Source organism: Pararge aegeria, chromosome 15 (assembly GCF_905163445.1).
Source record: "Pararge aegeria chromosome 15, ilParAegt1.1, whole genome shotgun sequence".
Classification (NCBI taxonomy): domain Eukaryota; kingdom Metazoa; phylum Arthropoda; class Insecta; order Lepidoptera; family Nymphalidae; genus Pararge; species Pararge aegeria.
The window spans coordinates 6,636,167-6,655,070 of record NC_053194.1 but is presented as its reverse complement, the minus strand read 5'-3'; the positions used below and the strand labels follow the sequence as shown (position 1 = coordinate 6,655,070).

Here is an 18,904-nt window from a genome sequence, read left to right as displayed (position 1 = left end):
TCCGACATGGGCTGGCACTTTTCATTTCATGTTTTATTGATGCGAACTGAGGAGCATTAAACTTTCATTGTTTTATCAGGGTTATATAAAACCTGTGCTTATTTGTGGTAACATTAAGTTATATCGTATGAAAATAGTACAGACGACATTAATGGGTTTGAATGTATATGCTTTTATAACCTGGAATCCAAGGTAATTTTAGATTTAACTTTGCATAACAATGTGTCAGAAGACATTTACAAGTAAAACAACGTCGCTATTATACAGTTGATGAATTTCTTAATGACAAGGTTGATTTGAGGCAGGCCACTCCGCCTTTATGTCCCATAAGATAGAAAAAATAATGTTAAACAGTAAAGTTATGTTCGTAATGAGCAACTTTGTTTCCTGCTTCTTCACAGTTACACTTACATTAGACCTACTTGAAATAAATGTACTTAGAATTTGTATATACCTACGTGTGCATTATATCACTAATATTCTTTTTTTCGGACCGCCTGTTGTTGACCACTGTCCTATATCGAGTTGAGGTCCGACACTTAACGGTGACGTCTCCCCTTCTTCTCCCGATGACAATAATAAACAAAGACATTTTCTCCAAGAGGGAAAGGACAAAATATTTATCCTCTCGCACAGTTTTATCCACTGAACGAGCATGGACGCGCGGGTGAAAATAATATCCAAATAACATACGTGTATTATCTAAAAGGCGATTTTTTTTTTTCTTCACCCTGGACTGTGCTTTGGCAGGTGGACCAGTAACTTATATACATTCTGCCTGTTATAGCCGTGGCAAGCACCACACACCCAACACCCCCCGATTTCGCCTTTACAACCCTTAGGATGGGGATGTTATCAGCTACTGTCCTTATATAGCTTTGTAACTTCTATTTCTAATTTAATTTTTTGCTCGGTATTCTGAGGGAGCAGGCTTCGGTCGCGGCTAACGTATCGACTACAACATTGTTACTCGAGCAAACTAGTTAAATGTGGAATATAACGGTATAAAAACATTAAAAATATATAGAAGCTCCGACAACGATGTAGGCATGAATAAAACATTACAAATCTGCATAATAGGTATAGATGAATAAATCATCGACCCTGGTTCGCAAATTGAAAAGATGCAGTTTACAGTGCAAATGTTAAAAATAAGGTAAATAGTGGCATTCTCAATTCAAATAAGCGCCACACACTTTACATGGATTTTTTTAAATTGTTTAGAAATAAATAAAAAAAAGGTGTAAAAGTATATTTTACCTAGTTACCTACGAATCCCTTTATAATGGAAGGTTAGTTGAAATCTCGTCTTTCTAAAATATTTGTAAAAATGTTATTTTTCTATGCAATAATAATTTCAAACAAAGAACCATCTCTTTTTATTAGTAAAAAAAATACGATTAAATCCTTATGTCGGATCTGCATGATAATCTGTCGTTTTTCATTTATAAGATGTCTAGATGTCTAGATTTCAATTTCACACGTATTTTAGAATATAATATTACCAAATGGCTTTCCTTTTTTATCCCAACAAACGATGCGGTTGCCACTAGATTTTATAAACGCGGTCGAAGTTAGTTAATAAAAAGTTAATGATTAATTCATTTCAGGGAACATTGTACCATTGTACCTATATAAGGAAATATTGTATGTTTCATTACGTCTACTCGATTCGATTGGCATGTGATAAACATGTCTTTCAAACAACTTAAAAAAAATTATATACCTACAGTCGAAAGTACCTATATTATTAGACAGAGTGAAAGAAAAAGTGAACTTAAAGTGAATTATTTTCGAGAACTTATTAACCTCACATAATATAGGTAACAAAACAAAAAAGTTCCATTGCTTTTTATGCGATAAAACTGTCCGAACGGCCTTCAAAATCTCAGACCGACGTCTCGTACGTATAACTCATTCGTTATTTAAGCCACGAAGTTGCAAGATATTTTGATAAAATTCGCTAGTAAAAATGTAACTCCCCACCCTACGGGACGTGTTCTCGCCACGTGTTCCGTGAGTATTGCACATTGCTACAAGACCCCATACCGCGCTTGCAATATGATACATGCCTCCTGAGTTGCCATGCAAGAGTTTCTATGCCGATCTAGGATGGATCTGGCTGTCTTCGTATATAGATTCTTCGTCCATTTTCATCATGGCATATCCTTTTATATGTTATGTTATATATTGTATATTATTATTTTTGAGATACTTATTGTTAGGGATATAATTAAATTAGCGCACCAACCCGTTTCTTTATTTTTCCCTACGCCAAAGGTTGTATCATTGTAGCGATGTCTCGAATAGCGGTAAGACCGCCTTTTCACGTCTCAATGTCTAAATTAAGTTTCTTCTATGCACGTGTTTCATTACTTCGTATAAAATTTGTTTGTGGAATAAAGTATTGAAACCATAAATAGCCCATAACAATCCGATACTGGACTATTAAATAAATCATAGTTCAGTATCGGAAATGCATTTCGAAATAGAAGTGTTCGTACATAATCACCAAGCTGTGCAGACGGTTTTGTGATCACAGTAGATGGTACTTAGTAGTAGCACTGAGGACGCTGCTAACTATACTCCGTTATATTCCTCTAGTTTCCTCGGTGGGACACCCGCCAGAAGAGTAGGCGTGGCAAGTATTATGTAGGGATTTCTAAATTCTATGGTCGTTCAGTTTGCATCCACCAGCTACCAGTGTATTGTTTGATATCGTCTGTCCATTTAGTTGAAGGTCTACCAATGCTGAGCATTCACATGCCCGAAATTGGTTATGTAAATTTAGAAATACATATTGCATGTGAGTATACATGTAGTCTAAAAGGCACTGGCTACTACTAGTATTGCGTACTAGCCATATCACAAATCCTTGCATTTTACCTACGCATTTTAAAAGAGATACTAATCGAAACGTAACTGGAGTCAACAAGTACCTGGCGCTCACGGCCGAGATATTATGCGATTAAAACTTGTGAAAAAATTTACCAACGTTATTAAAAATTCCGCAGAATTTATACCATGACATGACTACTTTTACATATTTTGGAACGCTCGTTGAATACGGCTAAAGGCAAAGTTTAAGGTCAAAACTGGTTTTGCCAGCCATGTAGGCAATCTTTTACAAAAAAGGCTGCAGTTGATGAAGTAAGATTAATTTCATGCGGTTACATCGTATAAAAAGCTTGGTACTTAAAGGTACATTGTAATTTAATAAACTGTACCTGAATAAGAATTATAAAAATGATTGATAAGGTAAACATATGTTTTATTACTGGGGCACTATACCGTGGTGAAAATATTGGAACTGTCGAAAGAGTGTCAAATATCGTGCGATGGACGGAGACTGAAGCCGCATGATAAAACCAAGAATGGAAGGAGAACGATTTACACCTCCGTAGGACAATGTGAAGTGAAAATGTTGACTCTCTAAGAGACCTTGTTTTAGTAGAGGACTTCGGTCTTACGATGACTACGTATCTTATTATTCGTATACTAGTTTATATGGCAAACGACGCGACGCTTATGTGACTGGAAGGTTCTGTAGTTGATACCATATGGTGCTATGCTTACATTATAATATCTGATGCCTACAGCAATGTAATGTTATAAATACGAAAAAGTGTATTTATGTGTGTTTATTTGTTAACTGTGTTTGGCTGAACCAATGAACCGTTCTTATGAAGTTTGGAACTGCGATAAATGTCCTATGTCACCAGAGATCAGTCCTATGATTTTTTAGCCCGAGAAAATAAACGGTTACCGTATCTTTCTTATTAAACCGAAACAAACGAAACGAAGTCCTGGGCAGCAGTTAATAGATGTTTGAACGATGTATTTAGTTGTCTTGTTTGTAAACTCAAAAAGAATATAGCATTAGCCCACTAATTAGGCTTTAAGGTTAGTAGGAAATAAAAAAATGCACATCTTACCTAATGTATATAATATTTTGGACTGCAATACATGTAAAGATTTTTGTCTTTATAGGTTTTAACTTAAACCTTTAATTATTACAGATAGTCATTGTATTGGTCTGCTTGTCTTACGCCCGAGCGGAATACTACAGTTCTCACTCATCGGTTCCATCGGTGGGACTTTACGGCTCAATCAACAATGGTCCAGGTACCAGGAGAGCATACCCAACAACACCTGCTCCGATATACGAAGACAATATGGATAACATACAATCCACGTATGGGTCTCAAATGCCCTTAATTGAAGTTATAAATACGCCATTTACGAGTAGGAGATCTGACAGTACAGTCAATATAGATCACCATTCAAATCGATACTCATCACATGCGATACAAAATCAAGTTTTATTTCAACCCGCGTACAATCCACCGCCAGTTATACCTGGAAGTTTATCTGCTCCGGTGACATACACGGCCTATACTCATTCCACACCATTAGTGAATGCATACTCGGGACCTGTTGTTGCGACAACTTATGGACAGCCATCTTATGCTTCACATATTCCGATAGCAAGTCAAGCTGTTAAAACTACTATCACTTATTCGGAAGCCCCTGCTGTATCTCATGTGACATTCGCCAGTCACGGCCCAAGATTTACTTGGTAAAGAGTTATTTAATTGTACAGTTTCATGGTACGCGCGACTGACATTTTAATTAAGTTTAATTTATATTAAAGCTATGTTAAGTGTTTTTATAATGTAGTTATTTTAAATAAATTATGTCTAGAATTTTTGGGGCAAACATGTGTTTTATTTTTAGGTTAAAATTTTTTAGAGAAACATTATAAATTTTGTGTGGTTTTTAAAACCCAAAGAAATGTTTGCGGTTATTGATGTTAAGTTAAGACGTAAGACAAATACTCTCCTTCTAAACTAATGAAAATCACAATCAATCAAGCTTTAGAAAGAAGGTAGGCACAGAATAAATTACCGTATTAAATAAACTTACAAAACAATCAACGAATTTCTTGAATACATAATTGACCACTCTACTTTTTACTATTGCATTCTTTAATCTGCCCGCACATTGACTTCTCCTGCATCGATAGTATCACCTCAGCAACTAATTGCTGTAAATAATTGTTTTTTAATTGTCTCTGCAGCGTTAGCTTTAACGTCTAGTCTAGTTGAGATTCGTGACCTAGTTGCGTGAGTAGAAATGAATCGATTCTGATGCTAGAACTTGGTCTTTAACTTTCCTTTTTGCACTTTAAACCACTGTTCCTGATTATTAACACTAATACCCAGTTATAATCGCTAAATAATCCTCCAATCCATAGTAGAGCAGACTGACCGCAATGTTTTCCAGCTCTATAGACCTTATCATCTTTCTCATATATTAAACGCCTGTGCATGCAGTGGACAATTCATTAAATTAATTTTGTCTGTGTCTAAGCAACAGGAATGTTGCTTGTGCAACTACTCAAGAATCTCTCCTTATTTTAGAGTTACCCAAGAAAGGACACAATGAATGAAATGTACAAGTAGTGTATTTGAATAAAGAAACGTATCAATTCTGAATAAGTAGCTCAAAAGCAAGATAATATGCGATCAACTTTGCTACCAAAAAGAAACCGGCCTTTATAAAAATAAAACACACGCTCGTATCAACGCATTGTCTCGTAAACGCGTGCTAAAGTATACGCAATTGAATAACCAACCTTGTGGTGTAAACGTGGAGCTTATAATTCTATACAAGTAGCACGTTGTATAAAAGGCATTGTATCTTGATGCATTTGTCGAACGAAACAACGTTACCGTGTGCATAATACACTACTGTGCTCTGTTATAACTTTACCAGTATAACTTTAATCTGTCTAGTCTAGTTTGGATTTCATGAGGGCGAGGCACGATTGACCTGTCCGGGAGTATTGCAAAACTTCAACATACTGGGTCTTTCAAGTATTACAGTATCGCCTATTAATATGTATTCCCATTGAATTTATTAAGGGCTTTCTCACAGATTGATATATCAACCGCAACCGTCGTGTCGATATTATTGTAAATAGTTTTAACCGATTGATGCTCACAGCTGAACTGTATCACTTGTATCCAGCTACTCATTAGTTTGAGATGGGGTTAAAGCCGTAGGCCACCACGCTGGACCAGTGCGGTTCGGTGGACTCCACACACCTTTGAGAACTCTCAGGCTTGCCGGTTTCCTCACGATGTTTTCATTCACCGTTGAAGCAAGTAATATTTTTTAATTACTCAAAACGCACCTAACACTGTTTGATCAAATTGTGATCCTCCGAAGATAGCTCTCGCCTTTGCCCGTCAATAAACTCTGAGTTTTATGTGGGCCATAGTTCTAAAGACCATTTATCGAGCTCACTACATAATAATAATAATAAACATATTGAATTAAATCTTGAAACATAAAACTCAACGGTAAGAATTTATTATCTTGGGAATAATATATAAATGTACCTTCTAATAAAGAAAGGCCTTGACCACCTGTAGGAATCCATAGGATGTTATTAAGTATTGGGAAAGTATCAACACATGATCAACGTACACAAAAGTCCTTGTAAATGAAAATGGCGTAATCTGTTCGATAACTAAGAGACACAGGATATGAGTCATCTGCAAAAGAGGAAGTTTGAAACGCACGCTAGATACATGATTATTTTTATACATTAAAAACCCCGCTAAATTCGAGTTGGATTCGCAGTCGGATGGTCCCGTAGCATAGTGCAATATCAAATACTACAAAATTGAATTTTGAAAATTTGATTCTGAATGTTTCTCAGTGGCTGCATTTTTATTATAAGTAATTCATTGGTTATCTTAGTTCTCATAACACAATCTACGCTCAATTTGGGGCTATATGACGATGTTTGTATTGTCGTAATATTTTTTCAAAAAAAGCATTATTAAGGTCGATAAAAAACACCAAGAAAAAGCGTTTCTTGTACGTGAGTAGTAGTAATAGAAGTACAAATTATACTTTACCCCTCCGTATCTACTACGGTTCATAAGATACAGCCCGCTTTCAACTTACTGACGGACCGGACGGTTAGACCGGACACTAGAGGCTTAGTAATATGGTCCCATTAGCAACCTTCGATTCGGAACGGAATCCTAATACCAAATACAAGTTATTTATTGGTAGCGATAAACCTGATATATTTATGTAAGTAATTTGTAGAGCTATGGCAAATCGCACGTAATCTTTAAAGTGACGGGTTTACTAGTCGACTTCTAAAACCAAATTATCGTAATTATTTTTCTAGGTACTCTTATATATTGGTTGTGGAATTATATAAAGTTTTAAATTAAATGTGTAACTTCATATGTTTTCTAAAGCATTTTTGTGCTTGTCTTGCTGAAGTTGTCTGAGTACCTAAAAAATCTTTCTCAGATTCAAAAACCGGCTAGTTGCGAGTTGGAATTGACACAAACGGTTCCGTACCAAGGTGCAATATGAAGCACTACGTCATAGTATCATTAAAAAAAACATGTTTCTGGTATGGTCCTCAGGAGAGGTTTACTTTACAATAGTTGTAAGTTGACTTAACAATTATTCATACCAAGATCTGTTTGGTGTGGAGTATAAGGATTAAAGAAATTATAGGTTTCACCATACAGATTCTCCTACTTTTCGCGGAGTATAGCAAATAAAACTTAATTTACATAAAATAATATTTGTAGTCGCGAAGCTGAAGTGGCAATGGGCGGGGCACATAGCTCGGAGAACCGATGGACGTTGGGGTCTTAAGGTGCTGGAATGGCGACTCCGCACCGGTAAACGTAGCGTAGGTCGGCCCCCATCGAGGTGGACAGATGACATCAGTCGAGTAGCTGGGAGCCGCTGGAGGCAAGCGGCCCAGGACCGTGCATTTGACGGCCCATTGGCGCAGTTTGCAGCGACTCTGTTTTCTGAGTCAAAGGCCGTGGGTTCGATTCCCACGACTGGAATGGAAAGTGTTTGTGCCATGAACATGAAAGTTTTTCAGTGTCTGGGTGTTTATCTGTATATTATAAGTATTTTATGTATATTATTAATAAAAATATTCATCAGTTATCTTAGTACCCATAACACAAGCTACGCTTACTTTGGGGCTAGATTGCGATGTGTGTATGTCGTAGTATATTTATTTATTTATTTATTTATTGTGGAACTCCCTACAAAAGACCTATACCTATCCAGAAGTGGACGTCAATTGGTTGAGATGATGATGATGATGAATATTTGTAATTTTCCTTCAATATGTATTGTGAACAAGCTTTTGGTGTGTTCTATTAAATAAATAAGAGACATTCGCTAAATTTTATTAGAAAATCCACCCCTAAGGAAGTTAAAAGGTCGAATGCTTAGAAGCTTGAATAAAAGTCACACGTTTATAACGAAATGAAACGTTGTATTTAAAGCTTTACTTATCAGATATTCCGGACAAAGGGCGAGTGAACCGCTTGATATATAATACTTATAATAATTCTAATAAGTCACCTGTTTTGGACTGCTTTAAGTGGTAGTTTACTCAACCAATGCACTCAATAAATATTGCAGTGATTATATCTTATACGTGATTTATACCTCCTCATATTAAAAATCGAATGTAACGCTGTTTTTCCTTTTTTTATTCCACAAAAATTCAGTCCTTGACTGCAATCTCACCTACTAGTAAATGATGGTGCCGTCTAAGACGGTTATGGGCTAATCTGTTAGGGATATATTAAACTAGTTTAAATTAATGAATGAATGAATGAATACACTTTTATTGTACACCAAAGAAAAAAAAAAGTAGTTACAAAGATATAAATACATATCAAGAGAGTACAATTTGGTGGCCTTATCGCTACATAGCGATTTCTTCCAGGCAACCAATGGCGTAAAAGGAAAAAACATAGAAAAGAGGTAGGTGGTGCAATAAATAAGATTTAAAAATTATACAAATATATAAATACAAATTAAATATATATAAATATAACTAAAATATATATATATAAATATAAATACCTTTTCGGTTTCTACGCGACATCTCACCGGAACGCTAAATCGCTTAGCAGCACGTCTTTGTCGTAAGGTTGGTAACTTGCAACGGCCGAAGCCTCTACCAGATAATATAATTGTTTTTTTTTATTATCCCACTACAAGTTAGCCCTAGACTGCAATCTAACCTGGTAAGTGATGTTGCAGTCTAAGATGGTAGTGGGCTTACATTTTAGGGAGTGTGGTAGTCATACCCCTAATCGGTTACTACGCGACATCGCACTTTAACACTAAAACGCTTAGCGGTACGTCTTTGTCGGTAGGGTAGCGAATAGCCACTGCCAAAGCCTCCCACCAGACCAGACCAAAGAAAACTCAAAAATTATAAATTCCAAAATCGCCCGGCTGGGAATCTAACCCGGGACCTCCCAACCAAAAAAAATATATTCATATATTCATAATTGTTCCTAATCTTTTCACGTCTAAAAAACTGATGAAATTGAAATTTGCTGTGGCCTTCCCCAGACTAAAGTGATTTATCCAGACATACTTATGATAAACTAGTTGTTGCCCTCGACTTTGTTCCCGTGGAAATTTTGATATGTTTGCCTATTTTTCTCTAATGCATAAAACATACATCTATTCCTCTGTGAAAACCAAAAGATCCCACGGTAACAGTAAATTTTGCGCACTTAAACTAATTTTTTTTTGTTATATCTATTGTGTTTCTCCTTATATTTTGTTTATGTGTGTTAGATAAAGAAAAAAAAATTTAATAATAATATTTTTTGCAGGATCAAAACAGCCTATGTGGTATTCCAGTCTATAATATACCTCTGTACTAAATATAATACAGATCCGTCCATCATTAAGAACAAACATCCATCCAAACTAAGGCATTTTATAATGCTAATATAGACGATTTTATAAACTGTTGTAAAAATAAATTGCTGTTCCTATAAACATTTTTTATTACTTAGTTTTGAGCTTATTTCATCCAAGGACGGTAAATTCTTACGTCACAAATAGGGGGCGAGTGTGATACGATTATAATGTAATATAGAGAATCAGGGCCCGGCAAAATTCTTGTACTAAAAACTATGTTTAAATGCCGTTAGGCGTTTATATAAATACAATTGCATAATAGGTATGTGTTCACAACAGTTGAAAGACTAACCTATTCTCTTATTAGAGCACAAGCCCACCAAGCCTTGCATATTTCGAAACTGTATAATATGGGTTTTAGCAATTAAATAACATTTGATTTAATGGTGAAGGAAACCATTATGAGTGAACCTGCATGCCTGAACATCACATCAATATGTTCTCAAAGGCTGAGCGCAGACAATCAATATTATTTTCAGTATAAATATTGACAGTATTTTTTTATCAATAATAAATCAGTTAGCGATGTATATAACCTATATGTATAATCAATTAAATCGATTTTTTAATGTGAACCGTCTTCTTCTCTCTATGCTAAGTAATACCAAAGCTGAATTTATTTTTATGGTTTGTTTGACTACCCGCCGGTTTGTGTGAAACTGATGATATGAAAGTCCAATTTTTGAGTAACGTTTGAGATTTGTGAGGAATTTTAAAAAAAAAATATTCATATAGGCCTATCTTACGGTCACTCGGTCACTGTACGGTCACATATAAACTTATCACGTGAATCCCTCCGTAAAATAATAAAAGAAAGAAGTATACTTACGGTAGCCTATTTATGACAATATAGTATTTGTAAGACAAAACATTACTCTTTACAAACGAAAAGTGGATATAAACACCCGCCTTACTCATAATCGACGGCCGATTGGCGCAGTGGGCAGCGACCCTGCTTTCTGAGCCAAGGCCGTGGGTTCGATTCCCACAACTGGACAATGTTTGTGTGATGGACATGAGTGTCTTTCAGTGTCTGGGTGTTTATCTAGATATATATTATAAGTATTTACGTATATTATTCATATAATTATTCATCAGCCATCTTAGTACCCATAACACAAGCTACGCTTACTTTGGGGCTACACGGCGATGTGTGTATTGTCGTAGTATATTTATTTAATTATTTTAATTATTTTATTTTTTAATTTAGTGATATCTTCATATCGTTTGCGAAAGGTGCAGAAGTCATTTGTGGGATTGAGAACATACTTTTATAATATGATTCCCAAGGTAATTTTGGACCTGCCAATGCATAACTTTAAACAATGTGTTAAAACACATTTAATAAATCGTGGTTACTATACGATTGATGAATTTCTTAACGACAAGGCTGCTTGGAAGCAGGCTCCGCTCTCATCTCTCACAAGATAGAAAATTTAAAAGATAGTAAACTGTAAAATGATGTTCAAAAAGAGCAATCTGCTGATTTCGTTGCGGGCTCTGCTTGGTGGAATCTGCCTTCCGAACCGGTGGTAGAGTGAACAAACAACAAACAGACTGACTTGACCTTTCAAAAGTGCTTATAAACTGGAACTACTTGAAATAAATGAATTTTGAATTTCAGGCACTGATGAAGCCTAGCCTGAGTTATGACTTCATTCGTTAACTTAAAACTAAAGCTAGGGCCCTCCTCCAAACACGCCTTGGTCTAAGAAAAGCCCACAAAAAACTAAGCTGGTTTAATATTAGGAGCCGAACAAAACAACTAATAGCGGTGGGTCAAAATTCAAAATTCAAAATTCATTTATTTCAAGTAGGCCTAATATAAGCACTTTTGAAACGTCAAGTCTGTCCGTCTGTAGTGACTCTACCACCGGTTCGGAAGGCAGATTCTACCGAGAAGAAGCCGGCAAGAAACTCAGTCGGAGTATGATGTGTAGAATAGCAGATTAGAGTCTGAAGGTTTCCCTTCAGACTCTAATAATCGTACCCGGACGAAGTCACGGAAAAACGCTTATATTATAATAATTGAACAGGAGATGCGCATGTGAAGTCAGTCTCGTATATTTTCTAGATCGAAGAATATTCAACAATTCCATTACTGAACCCACTGAATTCGAAAATTAGACAAGATTCTCGAACCATTATGTTAACAAAGAACATGATACCGTGTATAAAGGAACGAATCATGCGAAATTATAATATTCTAATAGTGCAAGGCGCATGCGAGATTTGAAAATATAATATGTTCATTGAATAAAATGTTACGCCTCATCAACATCATCGTGGTAATGAAGAAGTCGATCGACTAGCTAAATAAGCATCACATTCCCGGTACCCAGCATATGATTGGTATACCTATTTTAGTTATCACATTTTTAAATAAGGAAAGGTGTTATTTAATATAACATTTGTTACTTATGCACGGCGTCAAAATTAAATCGGACGTCGATCAAAATTTTGCAAAGACATCTGGCACCCTGGACAGGCGTAGCTTTAGATTTAAGTTGGCGAACGAAGTTATCACCATCCCCTTACAATTATGTAAACAAATATGTATGAACGCTTCATAAGTGCCTGTGATATGCCTACATGAATAAAGAAATTTTGAACTTTTTGGCGCATACTGCTTACCGCGGGAAAACTAACAGCTACCACCTAAAAAAAATGGAATAAAGTGGAGGAGGTTTTTATAACCTCCCTGGCGCAGCGGTGGGCGCTGTGGTTTTAAGTGGGTTCGATTCCCGGTAGGGGCATTTGGGAATTTGGAATTTCTTAGTTTTCACCGGTCTAGTCTGGCGGAAGGCTTCGGCCGTGGCTAGTTACCACCCTTTAGCGTTCCGGTACGATGTCGCTTAGAAACCGTTCAGGGGTATGGGCTTAGTATAACTCTCATACTCCCTAATAGGTTACCACTACCATCTTAGACTGCATCATCACTTGATTGCAGTCACGGGTAAACTTGTAAAGGAATAAAAAAGTCACGGGCAACAGCTAGTTTAACTATATAATTAGGTAACTAACTAGGCCAAAAAATATATAACAACGATGCGTTAAAAGCCTTCGACATTGATCTACATTTCGCACTTGAAAATATCACTTTCGAAACGACCGTGAGTCACATCACTTCATTGCACTACTTGGCACTAACATCTTTTTAACCGACATCTGAAAAGGCAAGTTTCTTAATACTATGTGTATGTTTCAAGTATGAATCAATGATTGAGTGAATCCATTTTTATTGTACATACATATTTGCAGCGACCCTGCTTTCTGAGTCAAAGGCCGTGGGTTCGATACCCACAACTGGAAAAGTTTGTGTGATGAACGGGAATGTTTTTCAGTTCAGTTTCAATTTTATAAGTATTTATGTATATTATTCATAAAAAAAATACATTCATCAGTCATCTTAGCACGTAACACAAGCTACGTTTAGTTTGGGGCTAGATTGCGATGTGTGTATTGTCATAGTATATTTATTTATTATTTATTGTAGATACACAGCATAGAAAAATGAAAATAAAAAAGGGAAATATAGAAGGTACAATTTGACAGCCTTAGAGAGAAATGCTGTAGATCCATGAAAAGTGGTTCAATAAATAATATATAGGTACACATTATGCAACGAATTAGTTTGACCATCCAAAGGGGCATCTGCCAGCATCTTAGGAACTGTGCCTCGCTGCGGTGGTTTCGAGGACGTTTTAGATTTTATTTAGTTTTAAATAGTTTATTTTAGGTTATATTTATAAAACAATTATTTTAACGAATAAATAAATAGTCATTATTAATAAAAAATGGTAATTGAAGGACCAAATACATGGCAAACCTGATGTACTTAAGTTTAAAAGACCATCGCCTATAAACACTCTGAAGGGCAAGGAACTCGTACTACAAAATGCCCACAGTGTCCAACAGCCTAAAGCATAGGGGTAAACTTATTTATTCCCAAATTGCCAAGGGCTATAAAGCAATAAAGCCTATCTCTTTTCTCGTGTGAAAAAAGGGATGAAAGGATAGTATAAGCGTTGAGAGCCTAGTTAAAAATTAGCGATAGCCCAGTGATTCAAATCAGCCCTACTTTCGGGGAGACCAAGTTCTAACCCCAGCACGCACCTCTGGCAATTAAACATCGCTGTAACCGTGAAGAAAAACATCTTGAGGAATTTTTTTTTAATTAAATTTTCCAAGATCTATGAAGCAATAAAGCCTATCTCTTTTCTCGTGTGAAAAAAGTGATGAAAGGATAGTGTAAGCGTTGACAGCCTAGTAAAAAAATGAGCGATAGCCCAGTGATTAAGAAATCAGCCCTACTTTCGGGGGGACCAAGCAATTAAACATCACTGTAACGGTGAAGAAAAACATCTTGAGGTTACCTACATACATACATGAGGATTCTCCATAATGCTCTGAAAGCCATAGCTCAACCAATCCGCACTTGGCCAGCATGGTGGACTATGGCCTAAACCCTTCTTATTCTTAGAGTAGGTCCGTGTACTTCAATGGGCTGGTAACGGATTGATTAAAATGATGAGGATTTTCTCGTCTCATGACATACAAATTGGACGAGAAAATTGTAGTATGTACCTACTATGCTCCATTTTTTTTGTTAAATAGGCTTCAGGCACTCAGGCTTCTTCTCTCATACGAAAGAGTGTTTTAGAACATGGAAACCTGCGCTGTTTTGCGGGCGTTAGCGGTTATACTCACGTTATTAAATGTACACGTTATTAATAACTTCCTACTTGTTATTCAAGTTGATTTTTAAAATGATTTTTAATAGCTCTGATACCCCTTTTATTATGGTTTATTACAAATTAAATGAGAACAGTTACTTTTTCTGGTTTAAAAAGTACTTTATGTCACTCTCAACTTAATCTATGCCAAAATTAAGTTCATTGGTTGTTTAGTTAAGGCGTGCAGGAAGGTCACACAAACAAACATTTATAATGTGACAATTTCGCATTTATATTATGACTAAACATACTTTGTAACTTAAACACTGAATAAATATCGCGTTAGACTGCATATGAATCTATGAATCTAAAGTTAAGGAGTAAGTAGGTCATGAATAATTGTTAGTAATTGGTATAAAAATAAATTATGCCTATTTTGGACTACAAAGTAAAAAGCTACGCTAAAGCGTGTGTTGGAAATTAACTGAGTAAGAAAATGTTGACATCCGCAACGGGGTTCTAATGTCCTAGAACGAGACGCAAGCTTCGTTTGCGCACGGGGATACAGATTGTGAATGGTATAAATATACGCGCTCGCGTTCCAACCGTATCACTTGCAGTACAGGATTTAATAACATAAAATGGCAGCTAAGGTAAAAATAAATATTATAAAATATTTTATTTATAATATTTAAGTACTTATAAAAAAGTTTTATATAAATTACTTATTCAAAAGATAATTTTAAAAGGAAAAAAAATCAAGGAGCATACTAAAAAGTTTTATTAAAATCAGTTACGAAAGGTTCAAAGAGTAATTAATAATACTCAAAAAAAACGTAAAAAAATATATTCTAAAGGAAAATATTATGAATCAATATAATAATATTAAAATAACAGTTAAATCATAATCTGTGCTTAATGAACGTAAAAATAAATAACATTTTGAATCAAATCTATCAAATGGAGTTCTCACATTTAATATTATTTGTAAAAGCGTTTGTGTTTTCATTAAATATTTTATTTTTGTAATTTAATTAATTAATACTGTTAGTCATTTTTTCAAAATTAATTATATTAATCATAGAGATTTTTAAAGTTATCATTTTTAAAATTCCTTGAAACGGCAAGTTTTTTCTAATTGATTGTTTTACTATTATGATTGTAGCAAAAAGTTGGAGGATATAATTTAGTTGTAATTCATCCTATTTTTTTTCTATAAATATTAAAGCACTTGTACAACTGAGTTGCCTCATTTACTATTTAGATACATTAACGAAGTATAACGAAATAAAAAAACAAATGTATCGCTAAAAATTTCATAATATTTGGTAATACTATAATGGCCTTTCTTTCTCACAGTTTCTAGTATTCCTGTGCGCGGTGGCGACCGCCCGCGCTGGTGGCTTATACGGCGCCTCATACGCCGCAGCCCCAGTGGCCACTTACGCTGCAGCACCCGTTGCCACATACTCGGGAGGCCACTACGCTGCACCCGCATACTCGGCATATGCCGCTCCTTCCTACGCATCCTATGCCGCTCCTTCCTACTCTTCTTACGCCGTGCCCGCTGTGCAATCTTACGCCGCACCAGCCATCGCCTCTTACGCCGCAGCACCCGTAGCCTACTCCGCACCCATCGTTAAGGCTGTCGCACCCGCAGTGTCCTCAGTATCATCGTACTCCACCCACACATCTCACGGCACACCCGTGGTAACTAAAGCCATTGCCCCCGTCGCAACTTACGCAGCAGCACCCATCATCAAGAGCTACGCTGCACCCGCGATCTCTACCTACGCCGCTGCCCCAGCTTACTCTACGTATGCTGCTCCTGCCTACTCGACCTACGCCGCAGCCGCTCCAGTAGTCAAGAGCTACGCTGCACCCGCCGTGTCGTACTCAGCTCCCCTGACTTATGCTTCCCACGCTGCCCCAGTTGCCACTTACTCAGCTGCACCCGCGGTCGCATACGGCTCATACGGCGGCTACGGCTCATACGGTTCATACGGAGGCTACGGTCACGGCTGGTAATCACCCAACCAATGTGTACAAATCTAGGTGTAGATATAGTAATGTGTATATATTTATTTTTATCAAAATAAAACAATGCGAATAAAATTTTAATAATAACATTTTAGTTTTTTATTCTTTTACCATAAAATAAAACTTCTATAAATACCTTCCCCCCTACTGTAAACGTTGTAAAGCTGTCGCTTATTTTACCTTCTTCTTTCAAAAGTGAAATTATGAAGAAGAGAGAAAACATTGTATACCTAATCACCAGCTAAACAACGTTTATTAGTAAGGCATTTATAATTAAAATAGGCATTTTTTTTAAAGTCACAATCATTTATGGAATCATTACAAAAGGGTTGAAATACCAAAGGTTATGAATCATATCACGATTACCTGTAATGATGACTGTTATTATCATTGACGATCGATAAAATAAACAATTACAAACGAATTATATTCTTTTGTCTGAACAAAGATCCATAGCAGGTAATTATTATGAAGAAAAAATAATAAGATTGAAATTGCAGAAAATATATTAAAATCTTACAATATTAATTCACCATCAACCCATTACCGTCCCAATACAGGACACGGGTCTCATCTCAGAACGGGAAAAGTTTAGGGCTGCAATCCACCATGCTGGCCAAGAGTGGATGCGCGGACTTCACTCGCCTTTAAGAACGTTATGGAGAACTCTCAGGCATGCAGGTTTTCTCATGATGTTTTCCTTCACAGTAAATATGCACATAACTCCAAAACCTTAGAAATGCTTTGCTACTAACCACTAGGCTGTCATTGCAATATTAATTAGTAGGTCAAATATCTAGAGTAGATAAAAGAAGAATCTATGACATAGGTATGAAAAGTTGGTAAGGCTTTAGATTAGTTTCCATTGAAAAGCTACAGTTTCGCATACACCACGTATGAAAGGTTTCTGAAGAATGTCGTAGGCCGATAGAAAAAACCGACTAATTGCCATAAGTCCCTTAGACGTACGATTGGCGCAGTGGACAGCGACCCTGCTTTCCGACTACAAATACGTGAGTTCGATACACAGCTAGAAAATGTTTGTGTGATGAACATGAATGTTTTACAATGTCTGGGTGTGTATATGTATATTATAAGTATTTATATATATTATTCATAAATAATATTAATCAGTTATCTTAGTACCCATAGCACAAGCTATGCTTACTTTGGACCTGAATGGCGATGTGTGTATTGTCGTAGTATATTTGTTTATTTATTACATACATACATATCGTGGTAGCCTAGTATCATGAAATGCTAACTACACGAACCAGAAGGCAATCAGGAGGCAATAACACCTAGCGGTTGCTCGCAACACATAAACATTGTCCTTGGGATTTCAAAATGCTAGAAATGAGTCTCCGCATCGGATATACTCAACGTTGGTAGACCTTTCACGATGTCGCTGGGAGCTGCTGGATCTACGCTATGCCATTAAGTGTGAAACTCCTAACTTGAGATCTTAGTCCAAAATTAAAAGTTTTTCTTTGAGAATTAGAAACTTTACGGGGAGAAAGATTTTCCTGTTAGCCTACGACATGATTATTAAAATCGACCCGGCTTACAGTAGCCAGACAGTATATTCGGTGCAAAAGCCTTTGTCTCCCTGCTCACTTCAATCCCAAGTCCTTATCTTGTCAATTCAATTAGGTATATTCCACAGTGTATTTATCTTACATTTGCATCCTTCATTTTTCTAACTAGTATTTATTATTTATTTTTTATATAAAATGCAATATTAGTTCACAAACTAAAAGAGGGAGACCCTGTGTGTTGAAATTAAGGTACCAAATTCAAATTCAAATTCAAAATGTTCAATAAAGTAATCCATGTAGACCTAATCACAGTCACTTATGAAGCGTTCATACATATAACATTTTACCACTAATGTTAGGTGATGGCGATAACTACATTAGTTTTTTTTAAACTAAGGGTATGAGAGTTCCAAGTACGTACTGCTCTAAGAAGAGCCCACAACCAACATAGCCAGGCTTTTTTCAGGCAAGCCTATGAATATTTCACATTAAAATAAAAGTTATTGACCTAATTTATTATTGTCAAATTTATATCTAGGCTAAGTACGCACTTACGAAATTAAATACCTAAAAAGGTACCTCTCTATTCATTACTTAGAATTTATGTAATTAATAGTGAGATATCAAATATGTACATACATATTTTTTCGCTTATATAATTATTGTAAAGGATGTAAATTGACATTTATTAGTAAGTGAACCGGAAACAAATCATTAACAGAGGTTAACATTAACATACTAGCATAGCAATTGTACAATGTACTTATTATGGTGATAAAATAAATAGTTTTAACATTTCAACTAAAACCTTTGCCCAGAACAATAATTCAATAAACCTTGCCATAGAAATAA

The 18,904-nt window shown here is 35.9% G+C and overlaps 2 protein-coding genes across 2 annotated transcripts; both read left to right on the top strand.

Annotated features, from left to right (window-relative positions):
* Window positions 1-3,246: 3,246 nt before the first annotated feature.
* On the top strand, window positions 3,247-4,583 carry LOC120630133 (pupal cuticle protein C1B-like). Its single transcript, XM_039899283.1, has 2 exons — window positions 3,247-3,258; window positions 4,020-4,583. Exons 1-2 carry the CDS (start codon window positions 3,247-3,249, stop codon window positions 4,581-4,583), a joined length of 576 nt encoding a protein of 191 aa, XP_039755217.1.
* Window positions 4,584-15,095: 10,512 nt separating this feature from the next.
* On the top strand, window positions 15,096-16,565 carry LOC120629863 (cuticle protein 16.5-like). Its single transcript, XM_039898937.1, has 2 exons — window positions 15,096-15,127; window positions 15,834-16,565. The coding sequence occupies exons 1-2, from the start codon at window positions 15,116-15,118 to the stop codon at window positions 16,500-16,502; spliced, it is 681 nt and encodes a 226-aa protein (XP_039754871.1). The 5' UTR covers window positions 15,096-15,115; the 3' UTR covers window positions 16,503-16,565.
* The last annotated feature ends 2,339 nt before the right edge of the window (window positions 16,566-18,904 follow it).